We start from the raw sequence: 27,500 nt of genomic DNA, 5'->3' as shown, positions 1-27,500 counted from the left end.
AGTGATTAGCAAAACTGATCCGCGAAGAAAAATAAAATATTTCAAACCTTGAAAAGGTATTTAATTTTTTAAGATTTATTTATATTTACTCAGATTTAATTTACTTAAGGTAAATTAATTTAAATAGAACATAATTAATATATTCTTTAATGACTTTGGTAAATGTCCAATTAAATTTTATTTACGAATTTAATTTAAATTTACTTAGTTTAATTTGTTTTATTTAGATGTACTGAATTTAACTCATTTAAATTATGAATTTTTTTAGTTGATTTAAATAATATAAATAGAATTAAAATTTAATAGTATGATGTCATGAAATATTAGTTAATACTTTGCCTTGCACTCCCAAAAACGTATTAATCCTTTTTTTTTTTTTTTTTATAAATGCTAGAGCATACAGAAGGCTTTGATATAGTTGCTGACATGAAGAGGTCGCTTGAAGCATTGGTAGTTATTACAAAAAATGGCCAGCAGGTGGCAGCAGAATATAAGGGATCAGCCAGTGCCATATTGCAACAAGCTCTTTTTACTAGTGTTTTCAACAGGTTTGTGAATAATGATGAAACCTAGCTATATTCTAATGCTAATTGCTGCAAAATGGAAACATACAAATATACTTTTTTTTCCTGATGAAAGAAGAGGCTCTAATATTTGTTTTGGTAGGTTCCATGTTTTTAGAGCAATAGAACAGAATATTCTGCGGCCCTTGCAAAATCAGTTAAAATCCAGTAAAACAGCCGGAAGCGAAGGGGGATGCTTCAGTGAAAATGGCTGGGAGTCAGGGAGTCAATGAGTTAATATATTAGTAGTACGTTATTTAAAAAGTGGTCAGCCCCCCCCCCCCCCCCCCGGAAAAAACACGCGGCATCTCATAACTAGAAAATACTCATACGTTATGTTACTTGTAAGTCAAGGAATCACTGTATAGAATAACAATTATTATTATTTTTTTTTTAATTTATTTATTTCTAAAAACTGAAATGGCCCGTGATAGGAAATAGCTTCACCACCACGATTACAATTGCAGGATGCTCGGTGGCGGTCTACCAGTTGAAAACGTCGCCTGGCGCTCACCTCCTTCCTCTCCATCTCCTTCAGCCTCTCTTCCTCACGCTGCCGCTCCACCTCGCGCTGCCTCTCCATGCGCCACTCCTCCTCCAGTCGCCGCCGCTGCTCCATTTCGCGGGCCTCCCTCTCATGCCGCTCCCTGTCCTCCCTCTCCTCGCGGGCCCTGCGCTCTCGCTCCTTCCTCTGCTGCTCCTCCAGCGCCTGCCTTCGCTTCTCCAGCTCGGCGCTGCCCCGTGCAAAGTTCTCCTTCAGCTTGTCCTCAAAGGACACTGAAGGAAATAATAAGGAAATAAGGTTGCGGGGATTAGTCACCATGTGACTTCACTCGTGCCTTTTGCTGGTGTGATGGTAGATGAATCCTATACCACTGCTCTTGTTCTTCAGGATAGGTTCTATCTCCAGTGAGTCAATTAAAGAGGGGCTACCATAAGGTCCGGTGCCATTGACAAGCTCACTGCACTTGTGGCCTCCTCTGCAAGAGACAGATACAAAATGTAAGCAAGTAAAAGTAGTTAATTGTTTATAAGTGTCTTAGTTTCATAATTTTTTTTTTTTGGTGGATGGGTACCTCATAGGAGGCGGTATGAGGTCTTGTGGCAGGGTGAGTGGTAGCGGGCGGCCCGTCTTGGCCGTGTCTACCAGATGCATCGCCAGGATGAACTCGTCGGCCCTTAGCTGGCCGTCCTTGTCCACGTCTGCCAGGTTCCTGGAAAGTCACCAGAGAGAAGGTGCGTTAATGTCATTTTTATTTTTTTTTTAAATCATGAAATTCATTCTGACAAAAAAAATGACAAAATGGAACCAAACACAACAAAATCATACACAAAAGCAGAAGAGTCACTAAGTAGCCTAATAAATGAATAACTTACCAGATTGTAGCCAGCTGAGTTTGCGTCAGGTTGGAGGAAATCAGTGCGTTTCTCACTTGAGGTCCTGAAAAACACAAAATAAAAACACCCTTTTTTTTTTTTTTTTTTTTTTTTTTTAAATTGCCGTTGCTTGCTTGAGCGGTCAAGCAGCCATTTTGTTAGTTTAGCCGCACCTGACAAGTAGCCGCTCATCAGCTTGTCCAATGTGTTGAACTGCTGCCGGTACTTGAGCCTGGACGCTTGAGGTACGGCCCAATCACCCGACCCCATCGTTGTCTTGGGGGAGTTGCTGGCCAGTGAAGTGGTGGATGAAGAGTTGGAACTAAAAAAAAAACAAAACAAAAAAAAAACATTCACAACGCCTGTTGGGAACGGTATGAGAACTCTTCGGCTATTGACTTCTCCAAGAACCCAAAACTTTTTTCCCCAGACATATAAAAATCAAAATCAGGTGTCGTTGACAGCCCTTTAAATAATCAATAATAAAAATAAGAAAAAAAAAGAAAAAGATATGGACACATAGGTGAAAATGTATGTTTTATGTATGTTGGGACGAGTTGAGGAAGTCATTTTCTTCTCAAGGTGTAACCAGGATGTAAACACCTCTAGTCATGTGGTAATTATTCCAAACGTGCAAATGCATACATTTCATCCAGGCAAAATTTCTGACAATACTGTATATACCGAAAATATTTTGAAAGATTACCCAGTAACATGTTTAGAGCCCTGTAAGTTAAATTATTCTTGTCCATCACACTTGTGGCCAGTGGGTTGAAAAGCGGAGTCAGCCAACTTAAAGCTGCGCTGCTCTATAAAAAACAAACAAACAAAAAAAAAACCACTTGTTTATTTATTTTTTTGCTATGCTCAAGAATGCTTTTGGAATACATACAATTAAAAAAAACCTACTTGATGAACATACATTGGTGTAAATGGTTGGAAAAAGCCTGATTATGTAGTAATTAAACCCGTGCATGCCGATCAGGAATGATACAAAGATGAATGAATGAGTTATTCACGCATTCCTGACACTTGTTTGAACATCTTCATCTGAGGTGAGGAACTGCATACAAAACCGTGAAATCAGATACAAGACCCAACATGTTCCCAACAGACGCATGCACGCTAACAAAGCTAGCAGGGAGGATCAAGGATATCAGATACTATTGTCACAAAAAAGCTTACCGCTGACCTCTTTGTTTAGCCCATATTACATCTCAATAGTGCAGTGCTTTGTTTAAAAAAAACAAAAAAAACAAAACAAAAAAAACAAAACAAAAAAAACATGCAGGATCACCTACTAATCCTCCTTTCTAGTTCATTGTAAACAAAATCAGCTTGGAATGTTAAATGTCCTGAACATGGGAATTTCAGTTAATGTATTATAATTTGTTGGAGAAGGAAACCGGGAAAATTCCCGTTCCGCTCCGTTTGCCACTCTGAACTTCCTGCCCTGTCATCTGATTTAGGAAAAAAATACTTCCTGCTGTGCCCAGTTATCGCATCATTCAATCAATTGTCAGCTCAAGACTATTTTATTTTATTTATTCCCCCCCCCTCTTCTTCTTCCCCTGCACGTTTTATATGGTTAGAGATTAACGCGACATTCTTTTGCAGGCTCACCTGCTGGATCCAAGGTCCACCAGAGAGTTGGCCTGAGACATGCCACGGCTTCCGGGTGGAGAAAACGTCAGCGGAGAGGAAAAACCAGAGAGAGGAAGGCCTGCAAAAAAACAACACCAGGAGTATGAAACTGGTACACATCTTTGGTTACAATTTCAGCAAATAGCAGTAATTCAGGAATTTTTAAGGACAAAATACAGTAATCAAGTTAAGCCCCCAAATTATTTACAACTTTGAGTGAAAGAGATTTTTATTTGGGAAACTCAACTTTTTCCAACATTGTTCATTTGTTGAAGTGATTAAATGAACAGTCTAATAATTTAAATTGATTTTTATTTTCTACATCATTCAAATGTTTCATAATTCCATAAAAAAATAAACTCTTATTGTCGCAGTACAATGTTATAATGATCTACAATGCTGTCGATCTGTCTGTTCTAAACTTGTTAAGCCACACAACACCCCGGCAAAATTGTCCCCACAATTTATTTAGAATTGCTCAGCCATGGTGGAGGTTGGCTTCAGGCTGACTTTCAGACTACGGGGGAAAAACTAGCAAACAGCACCTGTGTTTTCTTATGTAAGCAACCTGTAAAGCACGTGAGTCATTAATAGCCTTGAACTTTTATCTGCTTGACTCGATACAGTCGCCGTTATTGCACTCACTGCAAGATGAGGGATGTGCGACCAGCAAGTCATTAGATCACTCATTTGACACTCTGGAATGTGACTTTAACACAAGACAACCAGATGAAGGGGTGCAGCCAAAGGATGATGAGGCGATGGATGCAAGAAAATTAAGATGTAGGCTTCACATTCCCAAAACATGCTGAAGTTAATTGAAGACTCGAAACTGTCCTTAGGTATGAATCTACACACTAAAAACAGATGGATCAAAAATAACCCAAAAACGGAACGATCCTCTACGTCGGTCAATTTGACTCAACTTTGAGTCAGAAATTGGGTCAATTTGAATTTTGCAGGTTTTTTTTTTCCGCATGAAAAAGGGTCAATCTGAATAAAACAAACCCTACAGTTTGGTCATATCCTCTACTTGGGTTAATTTGACCCAACTTTGGGTCAAAAATTGGGTCATTTTATGTAAAACAGTCCAGAAAGATGGATCTGATCGTCTACTTGGGTCAATTTGATCCAACTTTCTGGATTGGTTTGCAAGAAAGAAAAATAAGAAAGTCGGGCCAGATTCTCTTAATTTGACTAAAAAATGGGTCATTTTGTTTAAAACAACCCAGAAAGATGGGTCGTCTACTTAGGTCAATTTGATCAAACTTTCTGGGTTGTTTTTGAAAAACAAAACAAAACATAATAAATAAATAAATAAATAAATAAATAAATAAATAAAGTTGTGTCAGATCCTCAACTTGGGTCAAGTCAAGTCAAGTGAAGTCATCTTTATTTATATAGCAGCAATTAATTTAACCAAAAATTGGGTCATTTTTTTCTAAAACAAACAGGAAAGATGGGCCAGATCGAATACTTAGGTCAATTTGATCCAACGTTATGGGTTGCTTTACACCCCCCCCAATCCTCTACTTGACCAAAAAAATTGGGTCATTTCGTATAAAACAACCCAGAAAATTGTGTCATATTGTCTACTTGGGTCAATTTGACACAACTTTCTGGGTTGTTAAAAAAAAACAAACGAAAAAAAAAACGGTCATTTTGTAAAAACCCAATACATAAGTGGGTCAGTCCATTTTTTTTTTTTTTTAAATCTATAATTGGGTTAGTTTTGACCCAACTGTTTGAGTTGAGTGTACCAAACTTGCAGTAAAAGTGATGCATTTAATTGCTCCAAATGGCTCCCCGTGCATAACCGACCTGCAGCCATGGGAGGCGCAGGGGTGAGGAAGTGCAGGTGGCAGCGGGGAAAGCCGACGTTTCCCAGCGGGGTGACGAGAGGCAGCGTCATCATGGGCGGCGCTGGTCGCACGGGGGGGTTAGCGGGGATGGGGGTTAGGATGGACATGGCGGACATGGACGGCGGCATGCCAAACGAGAGGTTCGGCAAAGAGCCCATCCCTGCAAGGAGGACGTGGAAAGTGGGTTAGGATGGAGGGTCAGTTTTGGATGAAAAGTGGGACACATTTATTTGCAAGCATCAAAAAGGAGTGCGACTGGAGCTTCAAAGAGGTTAGAAAAATTCCATGGGAATCTAAGATGTGAGATTTAGGAAATTAGACCATCATTTATCATGGATCGTCGCACTCCTTTTTTTTGTTTTGTTTTATTTTTACCGAAGCGGGCCGACGACGGGGCGGGGACATTAGCGAGCGGAAGCTGCTTCAAGCCCATCGGCAGCGCGGCGGGTAAATTCCGGCCCTGGAGCTTCAGTTTAATGAGCTTCATGGCGATGGAGAACTCCTGCCGGTCCATCTTGCCGTCGCCGTCCATGTCGGCCAGGTTCCTGAAAGACACGTCGCAATTCATTCAAGTGCTGGCGGGAATTCAGTTGATCCATCTTCAAGACATGCACATCTGACATCCATAATCTGCGGACAAACAGTGATCCCCAATCCCCTGGTGTAACTAACATACACAGCAGTTGTTAGGTGGGTCAGGAAGTAAGAACAAAACAGGAAGTTGAAGCGAAGCAACCAACGTAGCCAAACAATGGGCAGCGATTGTGTGGTTGTGAGGACGCCGACTCACCAGATCTCGGCCAAGACGGCCGGCGGCAGGCCCGACTGCAGGAAGAATCCTCGGGCTTGTTCGCCTGTGGACAGGAGGTTAAAAAAGTGACGGAATATTCTGGGAGGAGTGGCCAAAGTGGACGTTTGTCTGATATACCTGAGACGTAGCCCAGGATGGGGGCCAAGCTGTCAAACTGCTTGTCGTACTTCCCCCGCTCCTCCGGAGAGATGGACCACGCCGTGCTGGATCCACCTGCAGACAACAAGATAAATGACAAATAAAAGAAATGAAGGACAGTTAAAAAAATAAAAAAATAAATAAAAAATCCCCACTTTCATATGTCATTTTGGCCATAGATGTGGACCAGAGCGCCACTGTAATTTTCACCTTGTGCACTACAAGTTCCAAAAAGTTTGGGGACGAATTTCTGCTTGGTGTGCAAAATTTGCCTCCCGAACGAGCAGACGTCCTTCCTTGCAGCGACTCTCTCTTCTTGCCAATGATTAATGCATAAAACTCCACAGTCAGCTGCTTTCACTCCTGCTGCATAACTCAAGGCAGTTTTTCGGGGTGGTCATTAAATATGCAGCTGAGTCGTAAAACGTGGAAAAGATGGAGATATCAATCATTTAATCACAAGGGAGTCGGTCCAATCATAACACGATGCGACAGCCATTTCTGAAAGCAGCCGAGTTGTTGTTTTTTTTTTCTTCTGAGGAAAATTGAGTGGCTGGACATTATTGTTGCGGATGATGAATGGAGTTGTCTCAATGGATTCATCAATCACTTTTCATCCGCAAACTGACGCGTCACACATATGCAAATATCTTTCTTATTAATATTCAAATAAGGGATATTGCAGCCTACGCATCTGATTTCTCCCCAGCCAACAATAACTTTTCATTGTTAGGATGAAAAATTAATACTAATAATTGTACCACTATAACTTAGCTGCATATTTAATACAAGTCTCTTAAAATATGATTAAATAGCACAGAAGTGTAAAGTTATATTATTTTAATATTTTTTTTAAAGAAAGAAAAATTCAAACATTGTCACTGTCAAGTGGAAACCTCTTATGTCCAAATATGGTCAATATCATATTTTTTCCCCACAAATTATACTATTGGTCTATCCTCATCTTTAACCAATTTAACGTGTTGAAAACAGCTTGAGAACAAACACTGTTTGAAAAGTCTTTTAAAGCTCCGCCTCACTCAATAGTGAGTGAAAATAGTTTTGTTAGATACATTAAACTCATTCACTGCCTTTGACAAGTATACTTGTCAATTGTATTTTTTAGAGCGGTGCTAAATGGGGGCGAATCTGAGCATGCTCCACTGTAAATATCAAACTTGGAAACAACTTTACTGATGCCCAACCACCGGTAGATGACATCATTGCCCCATTTTATAGGAAATAAACACAGTTTCAGAGTCCATGGGAGAAATGGCTGGATTTTGGCAAACCGACATTTTTCTGCTGTCAATTATAAAAGAACGGGACGGGACAAAAAGTAGGGAGTCTATTCTGTTATTTGGTAGATTCGGTTTATATATAATTATTGAATGGAATATCACGTGGGTATTGGAAATGTAAAAATTTTCTATAATGACTGGCAGTGAATGAGTTAAATATGATTATCTCAATTAATCAATTTTATTTAATTTTATTTCCTTTCCATGGAGAAATTAATTAAAAATACAATAAATTAATAAAATCTTGGCCACAGAAAGAATTAAAACTACATTACTGTAGGTTATAACATGGCGTAAGCAAATGCTGAAACCAGCATGCCATTTATTTACTAAGTTGGAGTGATATGACTTTATTGCACTGTAACATCTTGAGAATGATGATAATGGGAAGACTTGTCTTTTAAGCCTTTCAGTATTCTGACTCATTGGTTCATTTACTTCAGGAAATGCCAGCCTGCTTGTGACGGAACTTCCCTCAACCTAACGAAAACATCCGATCTGTGCAAGCCTGGCGCACACACATACCCGCGCACCGAAGTCCCCTGGATGTTGCCTCGGGATGAAACTGGATCAGCAAAGTGTTCTAAATGGAGAGGAGCAAAAACCAACAGCAGCCAGCAGGGTTGCTGTCACCAAAGAAGGTGCGTTTGACGCATTCAGCTGCTTTCCCAATTTAATCCGCTCACTCTGCCCCACATCCCCATGCTAAACACCTGTGCAGGTACGTCTCTTCCCACAGCCTGACCCACTTTCTGGCATTGTCAGCAAAACCTAAAGGTAATTAATCTGGCGCTAGTGGGTGTAACTACTCCGCTCGGCGTGTAGGATTTGGCACAGTCCCGCAGGGACTGGAAATGGGACGCGACAAAGCTCCTTAACGCGCCGACGGTTCGATTCCGACAAGCTCGACACCGTTGGGGAGCTTACGGACGCGCACTGCGTTGCTGGAAGGGAAGATAAGTGCAGCTCAGTCGGGGGTCAGCTTTTGAGGTTCAGTTTGAATGAAAGCGACAATTGCAAAAAGCCTCCATACCAGCAGGTGGCGTTCAATGCTAGTCAGCAGCCAAGAGAGTTAAACGTTGCAGTGAGTCTAAAACGGAAAGTGCAAATGTTTGGTAGGATTCATTTTGGTTTTGTTTGTTGCCTATTTTTGCTTAACTCATTCACTCCCAGCCATTTTCATTAAAGCAACTCCCTCTGCTCTTGGCAAAGATTGACTGATTTTGCAAAGCCCACAGAATATTGTGTTCTATTGCTATAAAAACATGGAACCTACCAAAAGAAAATCAGAGTCTCTTCTTTTCGTATGTTCAAGTTTTGCAGTCACTAGCATTAGAATATAGCTAAGTTTCATCAATATTCACATTCCTGGTGAAAACACTGCCAAAAAGAGCTTGTTGCAACATGGCCCTACTGATCTCTTATACTTTGCTGCGACCTCCTGGCCGTTTTGTGTAATAACTACCATTGATTTAAGTCAGGGCGGCACGGTAGTCGAGTGGTTAGCACGTCCGCTTCCCAGTTCTGAGGTCTCCGGTTCGAGTCCAGGCTCGGACCTTCCTGGGTGGAGTTTGCATGTTCTCCCCGTGCCCGCGTGGGTCTTCTCCGGGTACTCCGGTCTCCACCCACATTCCAAAGACATGCATGGCAGGTTAATTGGGCGCTCCGAATTGTCCCTAGGTGTGCGTGTGAGTGTGGATGGTTGTTCGTCTCTGTGTGCCCTGCGATTGGTTGGCAACCAGTCCAGGGTGTCCCCCGCCTACTGCCCAGAGCCAGCTGAGATAGGCGCCAGCAGCCCCCGTGACCCTTGTGAGGAATAAGCGGTCAAGAAAATGGATGGATGGATGGATGGATGATTTAAGTCACCTCTTCATGTCAGAAGCTGCATCAAAACCTTGCTCTACACGCTATGCTCTTACATAAAAAAAAAAACAAAAAAAACGTGTAAATACATTTTTGGGAGTGAAGGATTTGTATTAAAAAACGTGTTTGCACATTTTTGGGTTTGAATTAGTTAATTTTAATTAATTTTGTTTTTTCATTATTTAATTTTTTTAAATCCAAAATTATTATTATTTATTTTCACAATGAAGGATTAATGGTTCGAAAAATGGATGGAATTGATTAAATGTGTGTGCTTTTTTAAATTTTTTTTTACATTTCATTTTAAAAAATGGTATTATTTTGATCTTGTTTTTATTGCAATTGTTTGTGCAAGAAAGAGGAATGCATTAAGTATAGTAGGCTGATTGCTTTTACTAATTAATTTGTAATCTTCGTGTTATTTATTATTATTATTATTTTAATTATTTTAAATAACAATAAAATTTATACTTGTCCAGTAATTTAATTTCCTGTAACAGTTAAGGACATTTCTTAACAAAATCAAAGTAAAAAAATAACAATATATATATATATATATATATATATATATATATATATATATATTATGTTATATTATATTGTGTGTGTGTATATATATATATATATATATATATATATATATATATATATATATATATATATATATATATATATATATTATGTTATATAATATTGTGTGTGTGTGTGTATATATATATATATATATATATATATATATATATATAAATATATATATATATATATATATATATATATATATATATATATATATATATATATCCATCCATTCTATTTCTTGACCGCTTACTCCTCACAAGGGTCGCGGGGGTGTTGGAGCCTATATCAGCTGGCTTTGGGCAGTAGGCGCGGTGCACCCTGAACTGATTGCCAGCCAGTCGCAGTATAAAAAAAAAGTTAATTTATCCACTTATTAGTCATTTAAATTTCACAGTTTTAGTTATGCAAAACTATTGTTGTCACTCTATAAAATGTATTTTTTGTTAATATTTGTGATTGCCATGGACAGTTTAGTTGGGTTTACATTATTTCCTGTGGGAAATATTGCTTTAGATTTTTTATTTACAAAATGGATTTAGAGTCAAGAGTTTCTGGAATGGATTTTTCACAGAAACAGAGGCCCCACTGTATGTCCGGAACAACCATATGATATCATTCTTAATCTTCCACCCAATCAAACGACATTTACGCCACCTCTCTTGGACAGAAATGCTGCACACTACAACATGCCGGTGGCCCGACCTTGACCAACGGCTGAGGCCGGAGTTTTGCCATGTCAATCAAAAAGATAAACACCGCTTCCTGATACTTGACTATGAGGCCCGCAAGCTGCACTTGCACTCACTCCCACAACGGCGCATACCAAACAGCTCTCGAAACCACACGGGTCCTCCTGCTAATATAGAAGAAATACAACACAGCAGAGAAGCCCGTGCGGAATTACAATTGACGGCAACGCTTCCCTTTGTTGTCTTGGTGCTGTGTTCATTCAAAGCTCCGCAGATCATCCTCAGCTTGCCTGCCTACCCTCGGGGGGAGAAACCACCTGCTTGCTTTCATGACTGTTTACATGACGGAGCGCCTCACCCAGGGACACAAACGATTTCTACCTGCTTTTTCATCGAAACCTGCTAATGACTTGACATCATAGCAGCATCGCCAACATTGCTTTCTTTGATCTCAACATACTTGCTGCCTACCATCACTGTCAGGCTGAAGCCTTGTATGTCCAAATATGGTCAAATTTGTATTTTTTCTCGAGCTAGACCGATGTTTTTTTTCAGGGCTGATACAGGTACCGATTATTAGTAGCCAAGGATGCCGATAACCGATATTTGGAGTTGATATTCATTTTAGGGATGTAACGATATACAAACATCGGATGTCATGATACGATATCAGGATATGAAGGTCACGATACGATAATTCCAACGATGTTGCGGGGAGGTTGGCGATACAAAAAATTGTCACAATATTGTAAAGAAATGAGCTCATACTACAAGAAAATTCCATTGTGCTTTTGTACATAACATCAATGCATATAAACCTCCTAAAATATCTAATAACACTTAATACTGAGGCACTTTCTTGCTAATGCAAGACCACATTGAGTTTCTCCACATATTGTTCGGTCACAAGCGTATTACGTGCCCCTTCATCTGACCATTAGTATGGATTTTAAACATAGAAGGGCCAAAACATGCCTTATGAAAATTAAACTGCACTAATAAACTAGCCACCAGAGGGTGCTAGAACAGCACAAATGGAAATCAACCTGACTTTTTTAACAGATGTGCTGCTTTTAATATCGTGACATGATGACGATATATTGTGGCAGTTTTAATATCGCAATATCAAGATATTGTTGTTATCGTTGCATCCCTAATTCATTTTCACTAAAAAGGGAAAATATTGGCATCAAAAATTTGAAAAATACAAACTCCAGCATTTTTTTTTTTTTTTTTTAAAAGCATATGTTATTTATATGTATTATTTAACGTTTTTAGACTTTGTAAAATATTTTTTTTTTTAAATCCCTTACAATCTCTAGTCAATTGACATCTTTGTTTTACAAATCTAACAAAAAATTCAGGAATGTTGCAGGGGCAGTATTGTTTGTTACAGCTAATAAAGTTTTTTTTTTAATTTCTAAATATCTCAAGAATTAAAATTTTACTTATCTTAGTTTTAATTTCAAACAAAGAAGGCGCAGAGAGTTCCCAGGGTCAGAAGCATCTATGAAAATTTAAATAATTAGTTCCCTGTTTTCTTTCCTTTTTCCCTGAACACTTTTTTAAAATGGATCCATTATCAGTCGTATGATTTTTCAAAATGTAATGCTTTGGTTAGCAGGGGGATTAGCTTTATCACCGCTTATTTTTATTGACTGCAATATTTTTTAATTGGCAATTTAACACGGTTTTGGGATGATGTTGTGTTAATGTTGGTACGCAAAATATAAAGGTGTTTGGAAAGTAGTAATTTTGGAGACGTAAGGATTCTGCCCGACAGCGACGAAATATGCATCTTCAAAAATATGCAATCCAAAATCAGTTTTGTAAACATTACACTTGATCCGTTTGTCCACCTTCAAGTCCAACCACTGCTTTCTTACCGTTCATGGCTGCAGGTGGAGGTGTCCTCCGCACGGCTGGCTAGCTCGCAGACATCTGCAGAGAGAGAGCGAGAGAGAGAGAGAGAGAGAGAGAGAGAGAGCGAGAGAGCGAGAGAGCGAGAGAGCGAGAGAGCGAGAGAGAGAGAGAGAGAGAGAGAGAGAGAGAGAGAGAGAGAGAGAAGGCAACATGACTGAGTGAGTAGACTGAAAGCGTGTGCGTTTCACATGCTCGGGAGGGATTTAGGAGGCAGGAGGATGTGTTTAACAAAAAAAACAAAAAAAAACAAAAAAACAAAAAAAAAACAAGAAGGAAAAAGGAGGCTCTGGAGGGAGGCGGCGTACGTCTTTGTCTCGTGTCCGATAGCACGCGGCAGCCCGAGCGTACAAGCAGTCTGTCTTGATTTCCCCGCTGACGTTTACGACTTATGCACGGATGTCGACATCCATCTCGGCCTCGTCGCTCGGCTCGGGATCAACATGAAAGATTTTTTCCCGTAGATATTCACGCTTGCATTGCTAACACGCTACAATACAAAAAGTGGATCAGAATTCGATTACAGCCACCTTTCACGCAAGATGGAAAATAGGGCCGTCATGATCAAATCTTTTTGCTATTGATTATTGATTACTACATCTCAGATGGATTTACGAACAGTAAAATTCAAGCGTGCCCCAATACAGTACACCAATTCACAGCCATTTATTTAACTAATTTGCCCCCAATAACGTGTAAATACATTTTTTTTTGTAATGTTTTAAGTGTATATATTAGGGGTGTGAATTGCCTAGTACCTGACGATTCGATTCGTATCACGATTCACAGGTCACGATTCGATTCGATATCGATTAATCCCGATGCGAATTTATAAGTCGATTGTTGCGATTTTTTTTCATTCAAATTTAGAAAATACTAATCAGTAAGCTTGTAGAGTGTAAGATTTATATGAAAATGTATTATTTATTTATCTGAAATTTCAGTCTTATAGAGGTTGTAATCTGTTTCATGTTTGAACAGCATTAAAATAAAATATTAAGGCTTAATGTCCCGTTCATATAACATTCTTCCATGCTCAAGGTGTGAATCCTAACCCGAAGTCAGACGTTTTGTTGAATATTTTTCCATTAAAAATGGAAGTTTAAAAATCGATTCACACACACACACACACAAAAAAAAAGGCAATGATGATAAGACGTTGAATCGGTAAGACTACCGAATGAACAATTCTGAGCTCTTAAAAAAAATAAAAAAAATAAAAAAAATAAAATAAAAAATAAATAAAAAAATCGATTGAATCGATTCGAGAATTGCGCGATGTAGTATCGCGATATATTGCCGAATATAGGTGCCGATTTTTTTAACACCCCTAGTATATATATATATATATATATATATATATATATATATATAAATACATACATACATACATACATACATGTTTAGTGTTTAGTGGAGGGTTAATATTTCAAGGGGGGAAAAAAATGGCAAATTTGCCATTTTACAAGTCGCAAATTTGCGACTTTAGAACCTGGCAAGTTTGTGTGAAAAAAAAAAAAAAAACTCGGAAATTTGCAACTTTATAAAGTGGCTCATTTGTGAGTTTACAAAGTGGCAAATTTGTAACTTTATAAAAGTGGCAGATTTGCAAGAAAAAAAAACTTACGAGAAAATACACATAGCATACTACTTTGACGTTTGTGCCTATACTTTTCGGATCAGGTTTTGGAATAGTAATTGCTTTAGCAGAGATTAACCATATCATGTTAAGCATTCATATTTCGCACTTGGAAGCGTTGGGTATGGCCAGCGGCAAAGACGCCTCACTTTATATAATGACAAATCTGTGTGTGTTTTTTTTTGGAATATTATCCACTCCTGTATATTAGGGGTGGGAACCTCTGGGTACCGCACGATATGATACGATATGATACGATATGCAGTACAAGGCTCACAATAACGATTATCTCACGATATGACGATAATGCGATTATCGATATATATCGGTCAGGTAAATCCACGATAATCTACGATAAAACTAATAATAATAATAATAATAATAATAATAATAATAATAATCAATAGATAACAAAAACAAAAAAAATCATAATAATAATAATATGTAGAAATATAATATATAATATATAAATATAAACATATATAAATAAAAAATAAATAATAAAACTAAGCTCATGAGTCTTCTTCGCCTGAAGACTTGCGTCCATTTCCTCGTCACTCTTATGAAGCACTCCCCCTAGTGGTCCACCAAGTAATTGCTCAATAAGTCATGAACAATGGAGCAGTTATTGTAGCTGAATATTAACTACAAATATTGCGATACTTGCGTAGGCGTATCGATAATCTATCAGGAGACAAAGAATCACGATATCGATATATCGTTACGCTCCTACTGTATATTAACTACAAATATTGAACTTGGCGTAGGCAGGAGACAAAGTATCACTATTTATCGCGATATCAAGATATCGTCACACACACTCCTAGTAGAAACATATGTGCCACGATATCTGTAAATAAATGTTTTGTTTTTTTTACTATTAGAAGGCTTTTCTCAGTCTTGTTTTTGTTACTTTATAGTTTGTCATGGGGTAGCAGGAACATATTACTGGCATTTCGCTTCATTTCACTGGGCAAATTTGAATTTTGGTAGGAGGAAATTAGAATAGCAAGTTTGGTCAGGGAACAAAATCAAACTTGCAAGTCAAGGTATACCAACTGCGCTGTACTTTCTATGCTCTTGTGCAAACAAAGCAATCGTATCCACCCTGGTTGACAAATACTTTAGTGCCCCGAGGTGTGTTGTTAGAGAGCGGTGTCAAATACACTAGTGCGGCCTCTCCTCTTTCCTTTTCTCTCTCTCGAATCTTCTGGTATCAAAACAACACTCGTCAACTTGACAGGAAACATTTAAAATTCTAATTTTCAAATTTTCACTTCGATGGAAAAAGTCGCATGAAGCCACGTTTGCTCAACTGCAAGTTAGACGCTCGGACTCGCCCTGCATGCTGATTGACACCTGCGCTCGTTTGTGCACATCAATGCATCACCCTGTGCGCAGCGCTGTGCGCGTGTGAGAGAGAACGTGTCCAGAACACACACTTTGCATAGAAGGGCCATCCTGTTCGAGCACAGGAAGCTTTTGCCAAGCCACTGGGAAGAAAGACGCCAGTGTTTGTGTGTGTACTATTTCACACTCATATTCACCTTCCCCCTGTTGTGCTGCTGCAGGTGTAAATCAATATACAACCTCCTTTTGGGCCATCTATGAACAACACACATGCAATTAATGTCACATCACTTTTTTTTTTTTTTTATTGCAAAAAGTGTACTAGCTCTGCAGTAAAATAAATCAATAACGCATTGCGTAAGGCGATGTCTATATTACAAAGAGTTTGTGAGCAAATGTGACAAAAACAGCAAGGAGACCGATGTAGACATTTTACTTCACGGCACACCACCAAACATGAATACTGAAATAATAATGCTGAAGTTGTTTCACTTTACACTGAAATTGACCTTTTAATTAAACAAAAATCTGAAACACTCACAATGAAGTGTGACTTCTTTTGTTGTATGAAATACGAATGGCAACATTGTACTACTAATTGTGATTGATTCATTGTAATTCTTCCATCTCATAGCAAAACACTCAGTTCTGCCTGTTGCTGGCATAAAAAGATGAACAAAGATAATATGATCCCTCACGGCACACTTGGCAATCACTGGGCAGTGGGCATAGGTGCCAAACTCAAGGCCAGATGTGGCCGTCCATGATTTATTTTATTTTATCTTTTTTTTCCGCTTAAGCAAATAAAGTGCATTAATCTATGTTTTGTTTTTTTGGGGTTAATGGATTTCTTCCTTTCATTTTGTCAAATGTCAGTTTTTACATATAACCACTAGCTTCAACAACTCAACTAGTTAACTTATTAAAATAGTTTAAAATCAGTGTCACCGCCACCAATTACATGGTATTTTTTGTGACAGTACCGACTGTCATGATCAGGTGTACTTAATGTTGTGGCATTTCCTTGCACAAGCAGAAGGGAAAGAGAGGCCCACCAATATTTATTGACTTGAGAATGAAGCTCGAAGGCTGGCTGCTGTTTGTCTCAAACAAACAAAGACAGCATTTGTTTAAAAAAAAAAAAAAAAAAAAGGCAAATGAAAAGTAGCAGGCTTCAGACGCCTGGAAAAAAAGAAGATACGTGTGTGTGCGAGTACACACCTTGAACACGCCAACCTGTCTTTCGCCAATCACTTCAATTAAGAACAAATACATTTAATTAAAAGCGGTTTGTGTAGGCCTGCTAACGGGTTATTTACCTGTTGCGGAGGAACAGCGGCTGGTAGTCAAGACATCCACAGGAGGGCAATTTGGCTAGTGGAAGAGGAAGGAGGAAAGGAAGCGAGGAGGGCGGGACCGAGCGAGCGTGTGTGCGGCGGCCGACTGGAAGGGGGCGGAGCCCGAGAGCTAAAGCCACACATCATTTCCCGGTCAAGTTCCGCCTGGGATTTTCAACGTGGTTTCGAAACCGGAAGACGTGGAAGCTAGGTTCCGAAACAAAAGCTCGGTAAGTTGAGTGGATGAGGTTGAGTCAGTCACAAGAGTGAATATCTTTTTTAAATAAATATTAAAGGTGACGCATTTAAGTGTTTAAAAAAAATAAACTATTGAATGTATAAAAGTAAGTTTAGACGACTGTAGCTCTTTGCTGAACATTTTTACGAGCATATTATTGTAATTCAATACATCAGTAGTGTCAAAGTCCAGCGCTCGAGCACGAGCGTCCTACATCTTTTCGAGGTTTTCCCATGTTCAACACAGCTGATTCATATTTAAGTTCATCAGCAAGCTCCGCAGGAGCCTGATAATTGAATCTGGTGTGTTGCAGTAGCGAAACCTCAAAAACATGCAGGATTCAGGCCCTCGAGGACCGGATCTTGACACACGTGCAATACAAGTAATGACTCCCCACTGTGTGCCCACCAGTTTATTTCAGAAAAGAAAACACAGGCATCAATATGCTTCTGCAGGCAATTGCTCACATTAAGGTAGTCCACCTGACGTAGCCAAATTATATTTAAATAAAAAAACGATTTTCTTTAATAATGGTGTTCTTTGTGATAACTGCACAATACAGGCTTGGACACAGAAAACACTCCTAAGTGCTGCAGCTGGATGGTGAGCGGATTCGGTAGCTGCGGCCGAGCTGCATTCAGAAGGCTCTGAAGAGTTGGTTGGGCAGGTACCCAAGATGGAGAAAGGACGTCTGGGCCTCTCTCTCCAGGTTGGCCAACTCTTGCACCGTCGGGGCCAGCATGTCCACGTGACCCTTGTAGTTGCCACCTAAGCACCACAAAGCAGCGGCGGTGGTAAATACGACATTAACAGCAAACTGAAATTCCAATATTTGTTCCATGAAATTGTAATTCTTTTCTGTTGTCCACAGTTTGGATCCATAAAACGCGTTACCTCCCAGTGTCCTGCGTTGGCCGTAAGTGACCTTCCCGTCAAAGTCGTCCACGGGTACCTTGATGTCAGGCTCGCACTGGGTGATGGTGCACTTTAGGTGCTCCTCGATTTCTGACAGAAGCTGCGAAAAAAAATAAATAATAAAAAATGTATCAGCCAAAACATAACAACAAGCAATGGATTCCTGAATGCGAGGCATTGCGAGGGCATCGGTCACCTCTTTCTCGTTGTACCAGATGGTGCAGCCTCCGTCCTGCTTGAGCCGGGTGTTGTAGCAGCCTCTGCCTCGGTTTGCGCAGACGTGGTACCACACCTGTGTCACCACAAATATATGTAGTCCATTCCCAAAAGAATAATAAATAGAAAATGTTGAAGAAAACTGATGCCTAAATGGGCTACCAAAGAAACTGAAACTGAATGTATACAGGATCAAAAACCAATCCGGCTCAGTATCATTTAGAACATAAAAAAAGCGTAGTGGAATATTCCAAGTGCTGCCTAAAGCAGTAGAAACTTGAACAAGAAAAGGGTTATTTAAAGAATTACTGTAATTCTGTCTTCCTATTGTGTGGATAGACATTTCTAATTGCCTGTAGGCGACAGGATGGTGCCAAAGCACTACTTTTCTATTAGGCTCATCTTTGGCCTCTCTAATTGGATCCTTCTCTCACTTCAACTTATTTCCTAGACACAAAGATATACATTTTTTTATATTGACAGATTTGGCACCCTCTTGTTTGTGTTTGACAGAGCATAAAACAGCAAATAGTGGAGGACAGATTTAAAAAAAAAAAAAAGGGGGGGGGGCTTACTACATACTACTATATCATAACTATTTGAATTTGACTATATTCTGTCTGAACGGGCTGCAGAAAAAAAATAAAAATAAAAATAAAAAAAAACTCAGTCTACATAGTAGGGGTCTGAATTGCCTCGTACCTGACGATTCATAGGTCACGATTCGATTCAATACTGATTAATCCCAATATGAATTTACAAGTCGATTGTTGCGATTTTTTTACTCAAATTTAGAAAATACCATTCAGTAAACTTGTAAATGTACACTGTAAGATTTGTATGAAAATTTATTATTTATTGATCTCAAACTTCAGTGTTATAACTGTGAGTCACTGTATTTAACAAACAGGTTGTAACCTTTTTCATGTTAGTGTCATGTTTTGGTTTTGTGGGGGGTGGGATTTTGTTTTCCTTTGGTGTTTTTGGTTGTTTGTCATGTGTTCCTTGTCTCTTCCCTTGTCCCGTTATGTCAAACCACGTCCACCTGAGTGTGTCTTCCCCTCCCAGTGTATCCACCAATCAGCTTCCCTTGCCACTTGTGTCTTGCCCAGCTGTGTCTAGTCATGGTCAATTAGCCTGTGTGTATTAAGTCACCTGTTTTCCGTTCGGTTCTTGTCATTGTGCCTGTTCATGTTCCTGTCCCTGTTATCCATGCCATGCCTTGTGTTTGTTTTCGACCTTGTTGTTTTAGTCACAGAGTACCTCGTTTGCCTTTTTGTTAATTAAACCCCTTTTTTTTTTTTACTTGCATCCCTGCCTTGACCTGTTTTTGTTGCCCCCTGCATTTGGGTCCTCCCTCCAACACCCCCACATCGTGACAGAATGACTCCACCAGAACTGGACCCAGGGGGGGCAATGTCCGAATGGGAGCCCTGGGAGAAGGAGGGGCTTGAAGCCTGTGAACGAGCCATTGCCGGGCTAAAGGAAGCACTGGCTTTGGTCCGTGGCGTCTGGAGTGACTGGTCAGACAAGCCTCTCGCCCCCGAACCTCGTCTGCTGCAGCCTCAAGCCCCCGAACCTCGTCTGCTGCAGCCTCAAGCCCCCGAACCTCGTCTGCTGCAGCCTCAAGCCCCCGAACCTCGTCTGCTGCAGCCTCAAGCCCCCGAACCTCGTCTGCTGCAGCCTCAAGCCCCCGAACCTCGTCTGCTGCAGCCTCAAGCCCCTGAACCTCGCCTGCTGCAGCCTCTCGCCCCTGAACCTCGCCTGCTGCAGCCTCTCGCCCCTGAACCTCGCCTGCTGCAGCCTCTCGCCCCTGAACCTCGGCTGCTGCAGCCTCTCGCCCCTGAACCTCGCCTGCTGCAGCCTCTCGCCCCTGAACCTCGCCTGCTGCAGCCTCTCGCCCCTGAACCTCGCCAGGCGCCGCCCAAAGTCCCGGAACCTCGCCAGGCGCCGCCCAAAGTCCCGGAACCTCGCCAGGCGCCGCCCAAAGTCCCGGAACCTCGCCAGGCGCCGCCCAAAGTCCCGGAACCTCGCCAGGCGCCGCCCAAAGTCCCGGAACCTCGCCAGGCGCCGCCCAAAGTCCCGGAACCTCGCCAGGCGCCGCCCAAAGTCCCGGCGGCGCAAGCCCTGCAGCTGCCTTCACCTCTCGCCGGGCTTCGCGGACGCCCTCCTGAACGGGACTCTCGCCTGGCGTCATGGACGCCCTCCTGAACTGCCTTTTGTCTGGGACGGATGGGTGGGCCGTGATCCCACCTCCGTGCCCCCTTCCGCCCATCCTTGTTTTTGGACTTTTTATGTTGGTGGGACGTCTGGAAGGGTTCTGTCATGTTTTGGTTTTGTGGGGGGTGGGATTTTGTTTTCCTTTGGTGTTTTTGGTTGTTTGTCATGTGTTCCTTGTCCCGTTATGTCAAACCACGTCCACCTGAGTGTGTCTTCCCTTCCCAGTGTATCCACCAATCAGCTTCCCTTGCCACTTGTGTCTTGCCCAGCTGTGTCTAGTCATTGTCAATTAGCCTGTGTGTATTTAGTCACCTGTTTTCCGTTCGGTTCTTGTGGAGTCATTGTGCCTGTTCATGTTCCTGTCCCTGTTATCCATGCCATGCCTTGTTTGTTTTCGACCTTGTTGTTTTAGTCACAGAGTACCTCGTTTGCCTTTTTGTTAATTAAACCCCTTTTTTTTTTTTTTTTACTTGCATCCCTGCCTTGACCTGTTTTTGTTGCCCCCTGCATTTGGGTCTTCCCTCCAACAACCCCACATTGTGACAGAACAGCATTGAAATAAAATATTAAGGCTTAATGTTCCATTAGTATAACATTCTTCCATGCTTAAGGTGTGAAAGTTAATGTTTTGTTGAATATTTTTTCATCAAAAATGGATGTTTAAAAAAAATTGATTCGGCTGCCTATTGAATCGATTCGAGAATTGCGTGCTGTAGTATCGCGATATATTGCCGAATCGATTTTTTTTTTTTAACACCACTACTACATAGACTATTTTTATACGTGTGCATTTAACGCACAACTGCTGCCTTAATGGCCTGTGGTGGCAGTAAAGAAAGAGAAAGAAAAAATGGACAAATCTTTACCTTCTCTTTCTCCATGGCAACCAATGAGATGGCCAACCCCATTCTGTATGTTTAAAAAGGAAACACGACTGCTCTATAACTTTGAAGATACATGTGATAATAAACATATATCCCATCCGTTAAAACGCCTCACCTCTCTGCTCGACCCACTCTGCCGATACGGTGGACGTAGTTCTGCTTCTCATCTGGTAGCGTGACGTTAATCACTGCCGAAATAAAAGTGCAGTTTGGATATAAACCCAGCAGTAAATGGACACAAATGGGGTTTAGAACAAAAAACAAAATAATAAAATAAAAAACAAATACAAAATCCAAAAAAAATAAAAAAAAAATAAAAAAAAAATAAAAAAAATAAATCCAATTAAAAAAACTAAAAAAAAAAAAAAAAAAAAAAAAAAGACTAAATGGTGTCTATGTACAGTGCGTCTGCATTGGTGCTACCGTAGGGAACGCCTCGGATGTCAATTCCTCTGGCGGCAACATCTGTGCAGATCAGAAGCCTCACTTCCTTTCTCTGAGGACAAGATTTACTTCAAATCTCAGGCAACGGCAACAAAACTGGACGCCTATTTTGCATGTTTATCTTTTACCTTGAAGCGATCCAAGTTGTTCTTCCTCTCTTGGGGCTTGCGATCACCATGGAGACACACGCAGGAAAACTGGTGGTTTTTACTGTTTGGACCTGATAGGAAGTGACCCAGTTACAAATATAAAAAAAAAAAAAAAAAAAAAAAAAAAAAAAAAAAAAAAAAAAAAAAAAAAAAGCCAAGCCACGAATATCTTGCCAATTGTAATTTGTTACCTCCTCCCTGCTGGATGAAGTATTGCTCCATGTTGTCACAGTCTATCTTGGTGCGGCAGAAGATGATGGCCTGGTCCATTTTGTGCTCTTTGATGGCCCTCACCGTATACTCGCCTTTCAGCACCTTGATAGCCTCAGACCACATTTCTGGAAGACACAAAATGGAGACATAAACACGTGTAAGGGGTGGTGTGCTTAGGTGGACAGGTTCCGAAACCCACCTGCTGAGTTGCCTCCTGGTCTGGTGTTATCTTCGGCATGGACTTCATCAGTCTAGCACACACACACAAAAAAACTCCATTACATCAAACGGGCTGCTGTGGAAATGGAAACAATAAACATGTAGACATGCAAACATACAACTCCAAATACCCCCGACTGACCCGGATGTGGCCCTTTCCCAAACGCTCCCAGAGACGGTCGGTTTTGGGGTTGACAGGCACGACCACGTGGTGCACCGTCTCGGGCACCGAGTCTTCGCCCTTTAGGTCCACCCATGTGGGGAAGTGCATGATGCGCTCCGACAGCTTCTTCACGTCGAAAGAGTGCAGCGTGGCCGAGCACACGATCACCTGCACGCAAGGACTCGTGATAGTGAAAAACAAAATTGTGAATACTTAACCCAGAGGACCCCCCTTCCCCTCTCAATACCTGCAGCCGTTTTCCATCAGACGTCACTTGAGGGATCTGATTATGGATTCTGTTGATGAAGTCTGTGTAGCCCGCTGTCAGGAGGCCGTCCTGGAGACAACAAGACAAGCGTCACGGACCATTGCCCCTGAGCTGTAAAACAAAAAAAAAACAAAAAAATCTCCAAAATGGATTCTGGGTCATCCGTACACATTCGTCAAGGACCAGAAAGCGGACTTGGGACAGGCTGAGCTTCCCGGTGGATATGAGGTCGTCCAGTCTACCGGGGGTCCCCACCACAATGTCCACCTAAGGAGGAAGTGGACACCAATTTGAAAAGACATCAACAGGAAATGCACGACGACTGAATTTGCACATACGCCTTGCTCCAGAGCCGACATTTGCTCCTTGGCAGCCACGCCGCCTATCACCAGCAGCTCCCTGCACATTGCCACACAAACCTCAAAATCCACATTTGTGATGGAGCATCGGTGCCATCTGTTGGCAAGCTGCTTGCATTGCACTTCCGGGAAAAGCAGCGACATAGAAAATAAGCACAAAGGTTTTGCGTGGTACCTGAGCTTGGGGTCAACTACGTATTTCTTGAATTGCGTAACGTTGTTGAGGGTCTGCTCGGCGAGTTCCTTGGACGGTTCGATGATCAGCGCTTTGGGGGCGTTGCTGGACCCTTTCGCCTGACTCACCTTGGCGCTCCCTGCCAAAACAAGCAAAACTCACTGTGACGTTCACGGTTGAGCAGAGAGCTTTTTTTTTGGACAGTTCTTCTAACCTGTCTGTGAAGACTTGGCCATGTGACCATCTGGCGCCTGATCCAAGGCGACAAAGCCGCTCTTGGGCGAATGCTTGAAGTCCTCCCCGCCAAAGTTGAACTTCAGCTCCGCGTTCTGGCAAATAAAAAATAACAAATGAATACTGTGATTTGATGGTTAATTATCATTACCTACATTAAATGTGTTAAAGCAATACCTTGAGCACACAGGAGGCAAAGAAGGGCTGATTCCTGAGATTTTGAGGAATCTCGAAAGCCAAACCCAGATCATTACCTGGTTGATTTTAAACAAACACACAATATAAAAGTAGTACTTTATTTATGAGTCCTTTTACATTATTAAAAAAAACAAAAACAAAAAACGTACCAGACACAGCATTAGGTACACTAAGTTGTGAAGCCAAAATATAAATTCCAATTAGAAAAGTGAATTGAATGAATGGATAAATTGGAATGAAGTGAACAGTGTCAAGTTGGAACAGTTTGAATTGGTCAAGTATTGTTAACATATCGCTGGCAAAATGTCTTAAATCGTCATTTTTCTGGAAAGTCCCAAAATTCTCAACTCACATTGTTCAACCATCAAAATTGCATCTTCAAAGAGAGAAAGCTATTTTCCTTATTGTCATATTGTACATATGTACCTAATGATGTGGCCCGTAAGTGTACAGTACATAATAATAATAATAATAATAATAATAAGACCGTTTTTGGAAAAAGAAATCTGGCCCTTGTCCTGGTCAAGGTAGCATCCAATCGTGTCATGCATGGTGAACTCCTGTAAAGGACAAAAAATAAAATTAAATTAAATAAAACTAATAACTGCGTGTAACACAAACCCACTGAATGCAAGTTTTGTATTTGACCTCGCCATAGCTGTCAAATTGCTTGTTGTTGGATTTCTTCCCGGTTCCGCCAAAACCAAACCCGTACTTGTCAGTTCCTACGGAGAAAGAAAGAAAGAAAGAAAGAAAGAAAGAAAGAAAGAAAGAAAGTCAGGCAAAACAAATTGAAATTGTAATTTTGAGTTGTGTACAACAAAAAGAAGCTTGCCCAAGTCGAGAGCTGCCTGGCTGGTGGACCAACCGATGCGGCACAGCCCTTGGTCGTGGCACGTGACCTCGTAGTAGTACTTCCCTGTTTACACAAGCGCACACGTTATATACATAGTAAAATACTTTTACCTTCCTGGAACATCTTACTTTTAACCTCGGAGGATGCACTGCACTGCCTCACCTTTGGTAACACCCTTGGTGGAGCGAGAGCCGTGCCATTCCTTAAACTCTCGGCTCTGGCAGCAAAGTCCGTCTGCACCAATTGCTGAAATGAAGAAACAAATAGTGAGAAGTTAATAAGCATTCCAACATTGAACATTTGTGAGTGTGTGTTCCCTCTTGCTCTTCTTACCAAATGCAGCGCTTCGGTCGTAAGGGTTCATCTGCCAATTGTTGAAGACTAACAAAGAGACCATATCAAGCCATATAAGTCAATTTTCAATGATAAGTCCCCTTAAGTAATAAAGTTGCTCACCAGCTCCACCCGTTTTGATGTTGGCTCTGCCTTTCTTGCCCTGCTGCTGGTCGGTAAGCGTTTCGTGCACAATCTGGATTACAGGAATGCTGAAGGCCTGACGAAAAAAATACATTCATCATACACTTAATGCAACATTTTACATTATATGTGAAGGTCCATTTTAATAAACAATTTGCTAAATACTCACTCCTGTTTTACCGCTGCCAGTTTCTGCTGCCTTCAGGGAAAAAAAAAAAGAAAAAAAAAAAAGATGACTAATTTGATCCTTGTTGCACTGCTGCTAAATGTTTAGCTCACAAATGCACGACCCACCACTGATAAATATTTACAAGCTCACCATTAGGACATCTCCTCCACCAAGAATCAATGGAATGGATTCAGCTTGGATGTCAGTAGGAAGCCTGGTATGAAATAATGGCAATACAAAACACATTCGCTAATAATTTGATACACAGCAATGTGCTACGTTGACAAATGACTTACAGCCAGTCCATTTCCTCCACAGCTTGCGCGATTTCGGACATAACGCCCATTTCTACTCGACACAACGATAATTCAAAATAAAGTACGTCAACAAAACACGTTACATTCATCGTGCAGTCACGTTTGAAGTGAAACTCACCAGAAAATGCTGCCATGATTGCGATTAGAACCTGCCGGATGTAACGTGTACGCCACTGAACATCGGGTGCACCCTTTTTAGCGGATCGTGAGGAAACGCGGCTATCATGTTAGTTCTGTGTAATTTTCCGAAGTGACATAATGCTGTATATTTATGGAACAAATACGCGAGGAAAAACAATTATTTCAAATATATATATTTTTTTTTTTACTTTTTAAAAAAATTTTAAACTATAGCGAACAGCATATTAAATGCATTTATTGTTACTTCCCTCACGACTTGCCGTAGAGTTGATTTGACAGCTGTGATCACCAGTCAACATGGCGGAAGATAGCTTCGTCGAAGGCGAAGATGAGAACATTTTATACGATTTGCTCGTTATTAACGAATGGCCTCCGGAGACGGACACTCAGGTTAGTCGGCTGACATTTCCAGTTTGTGCCCCAGCCTTCCTATTCTCACATTTGTGCCGACCTGACTTGAGAAAAGGCGCTGCAACGTGAAATAGTGACGTAGGGCTCAAGCCAATGCGGAGCCACGTAGTCTACATTCTATAAATTGATGTCTACTAATCTTGTTTATTTTGTTCAAAATTACTTCTCGTCATTTGGTCGTAGAACACTCTTTCGATTGTTAACCTTTTAATTGTGAGATGTCCTCTCAGTGTGACGTAATGAAACACTCAAGTGCATTTAACTTGTGCAAATACCCTTTAAAACACAAAATTCTATAAATTTGCTTTAAAATGACATCAAAACACAACAATGCCCATTAAATATGCCCACTGTATTTTATTTTATTTTTTTTAAGCAACGAGGAGGCAACAAGGAACACAACACCTCTCTTGTAGCAAAAGCAGTTACAGGTAAGACAACTTTTTGTTGAGGTTTGGTTCGCTTTATATTCACACAAATTCATAATTGGGTATTGCGTATTGACTTGCTTTGTACGCAGTGTAGTTAAAGTTTTATGTTATGAAAACAATGTGTGATAATGGCGGCATTTCTTCCCAGGCCCATTCCGCCTTATCCTGCACTACTTGTGGTACAGGTGAGTTAGATATAAATAAACACATTTAATGTTCTACGTATATTGAAAATGTAAAACATTTTAATAAAAAATGTGACTTTTCTTGAAAACATACTTTTTTTTTCTTAAAAAATATAGACAATTTCATCTTGAAATTAATTAACATTTTCCTTAACAAATCATCCTTAACATCCTGTATAATATACAACTATTGTGAAAATACGCTATTTTTTTCCCGCTCAAACTTGTACTACTTTCTCTTGCAATTATGACATTAATCTTGAAACAAGAAGTCTTTGTGTAATTTTTTTGGACGATAACTAAAGACATGTTGCCTTGGGGTGGAGGTAGCCATTTTCTGAGTGCTGTCTAATAAAGAGATGTTTCTTTTCAATGTTTCAATGTGATGTTATTGCTGACAAATCCTAAGTTCAATGCTGTACGATATGGATCCCATTTTTGTCATATTGATACCATTGTCTTATTTGTTGAGTTGTAAATTCTTATTTTATTTTATTATTATTATTATTATTATTATTATTATTATTATTATTATGTATTTTTTT

At 40.4% G+C, this 27,500-nt stretch overlaps 3 protein-coding genes across 9 annotated transcripts in view; 1 reads left to right on the top strand and 2 right to left on the bottom strand.

The window, feature by feature from the left end:
• itsn2a (intersectin 2a) overlaps window positions 1-17,189 on the bottom strand; it is a 34,610-nt gene extending 17,421 nt beyond the window's left edge. For 3 of the 5 annotated variants that reach the window (XM_077509834.1, XM_077509835.1, XM_077509836.1), the window contains exons 1-12: window positions 17,056-17,189; window positions 12,714-12,768; window positions 6,375-6,470; window positions 6,237-6,300; window positions 5,822-5,991; window positions 5,406-5,606; window positions 3,564-3,663; window positions 2,114-2,262; window positions 1,941-2,004; window positions 1,640-1,777; window positions 1,437-1,543; window positions 1,078-1,340 (exon numbers count right to left, since the gene is read on the bottom strand). In XM_077509834.1, the coding sequence (XP_077365960.1) occupies window positions 1,078-1,340; window positions 1,437-1,543; window positions 1,640-1,777; window positions 1,941-2,004; window positions 2,114-2,262; window positions 3,564-3,663; window positions 5,406-5,606; window positions 5,822-5,991; window positions 6,237-6,300; window positions 6,375-6,470; window positions 12,714-12,720 (1,359 nt within the window). In that variant the 5' untranslated portion in view covers window positions 12,721-12,768; window positions 17,056-17,189. The remainder of the gene's footprint in view (window positions 1-1,077; window positions 1,341-1,436; window positions 1,544-1,639; window positions 1,778-1,940; window positions 2,005-2,113; window positions 2,263-3,563; window positions 3,664-5,405; window positions 5,607-5,821; window positions 5,992-6,236; window positions 6,301-6,374; window positions 6,471-12,713; window positions 12,769-17,055) is intronic. The other 2 variants (XM_077509838.1, XM_077509837.1) reach the window with 2 other exon arrangements.
• Window positions 17,190-17,708: 519 nt separating this feature from the next.
• On the bottom strand, window positions 17,709-26,011 carry ddx1 (DEAD (Asp-Glu-Ala-Asp) box helicase 1). The gene is made up of 26 exons (XM_077510417.1): window positions 25,906-26,011; window positions 25,767-25,818; window positions 25,621-25,684; window positions 25,471-25,500; window positions 25,281-25,377; window positions 25,158-25,205; window positions 24,987-25,070; window positions 24,804-24,887; window positions 24,617-24,693; window positions 24,456-24,528; window positions 23,948-24,024; window positions 23,751-23,865; window positions 23,537-23,675; window positions 23,341-23,401; window positions 23,171-23,269; window positions 22,982-23,071; window positions 22,714-22,902; window positions 22,552-22,603; window positions 22,331-22,477; window positions 22,119-22,210; window positions 21,970-22,042; window positions 21,662-21,734; window positions 21,529-21,571; window positions 18,423-18,518; window positions 18,206-18,326; window positions 17,709-18,079 (listed from the first exon to the last, which is right to left on the bottom strand). The coding sequence occupies exons 1-26, from the start codon at window positions 25,919-25,921 to the stop codon at window positions 17,949-17,951; spliced, it is 2,223 nt and encodes a 740-aa protein (XP_077366543.1). The 5' UTR covers window positions 25,922-26,011; the 3' UTR covers window positions 17,709-17,948.
• Window positions 26,012-26,181: 170 nt separating this feature from the next.
• The window catches only part of nbas (NBAS subunit of NRZ tethering complex), a 155,593-nt gene continuing 154,274 nt past the window's right edge, over window positions 26,182-27,500 (top strand). For all 3 annotated transcript variants that reach the window (XM_077510416.1, XM_077510415.1, XM_077510414.1), the window contains exons 1-3: window positions 26,182-26,318; window positions 26,716-26,770; window positions 26,919-26,955. In XM_077510416.1, coding sequence (XP_077366542.1) covers window positions 26,226-26,318; window positions 26,716-26,770; window positions 26,919-26,955 — 185 coding nt within the window. In that variant the 5' untranslated portion in view covers window positions 26,182-26,225. The remainder of the gene's footprint in view (window positions 26,319-26,715; window positions 26,771-26,918; window positions 26,956-27,500) is intronic.

Source organism: Festucalex cinctus, chromosome 21, assembly GCF_051991245.1.
Source record: "Festucalex cinctus isolate MCC-2025b chromosome 21, RoL_Fcin_1.0, whole genome shotgun sequence".
Taxonomy (NCBI): Eukaryota; Metazoa; Chordata; class Actinopteri; order Syngnathiformes; family Syngnathidae; genus Festucalex; species Festucalex cinctus.
This window is presented reverse-complemented; position numbering and strand designations above follow the sequence as displayed.

Coding starts and splice junctions, on each gene's coding strand:
- ddx1 (XM_077510417.1), bottom strand. Junction 22,043..22,118: donor ACAACTTGGATCGCTTCAAG/GTAAAAGATAAA, acceptor TCTTGTCCTCAG/AGAAAGGAAGTGAGGCTTCT. Junction 18,519..21,528: donor TTGCCATGGAGAAAGAGAAG/GTAAAGATTTGT, acceptor GTGGTGACACAG/GTGTGGTACCACGTCTGCGC.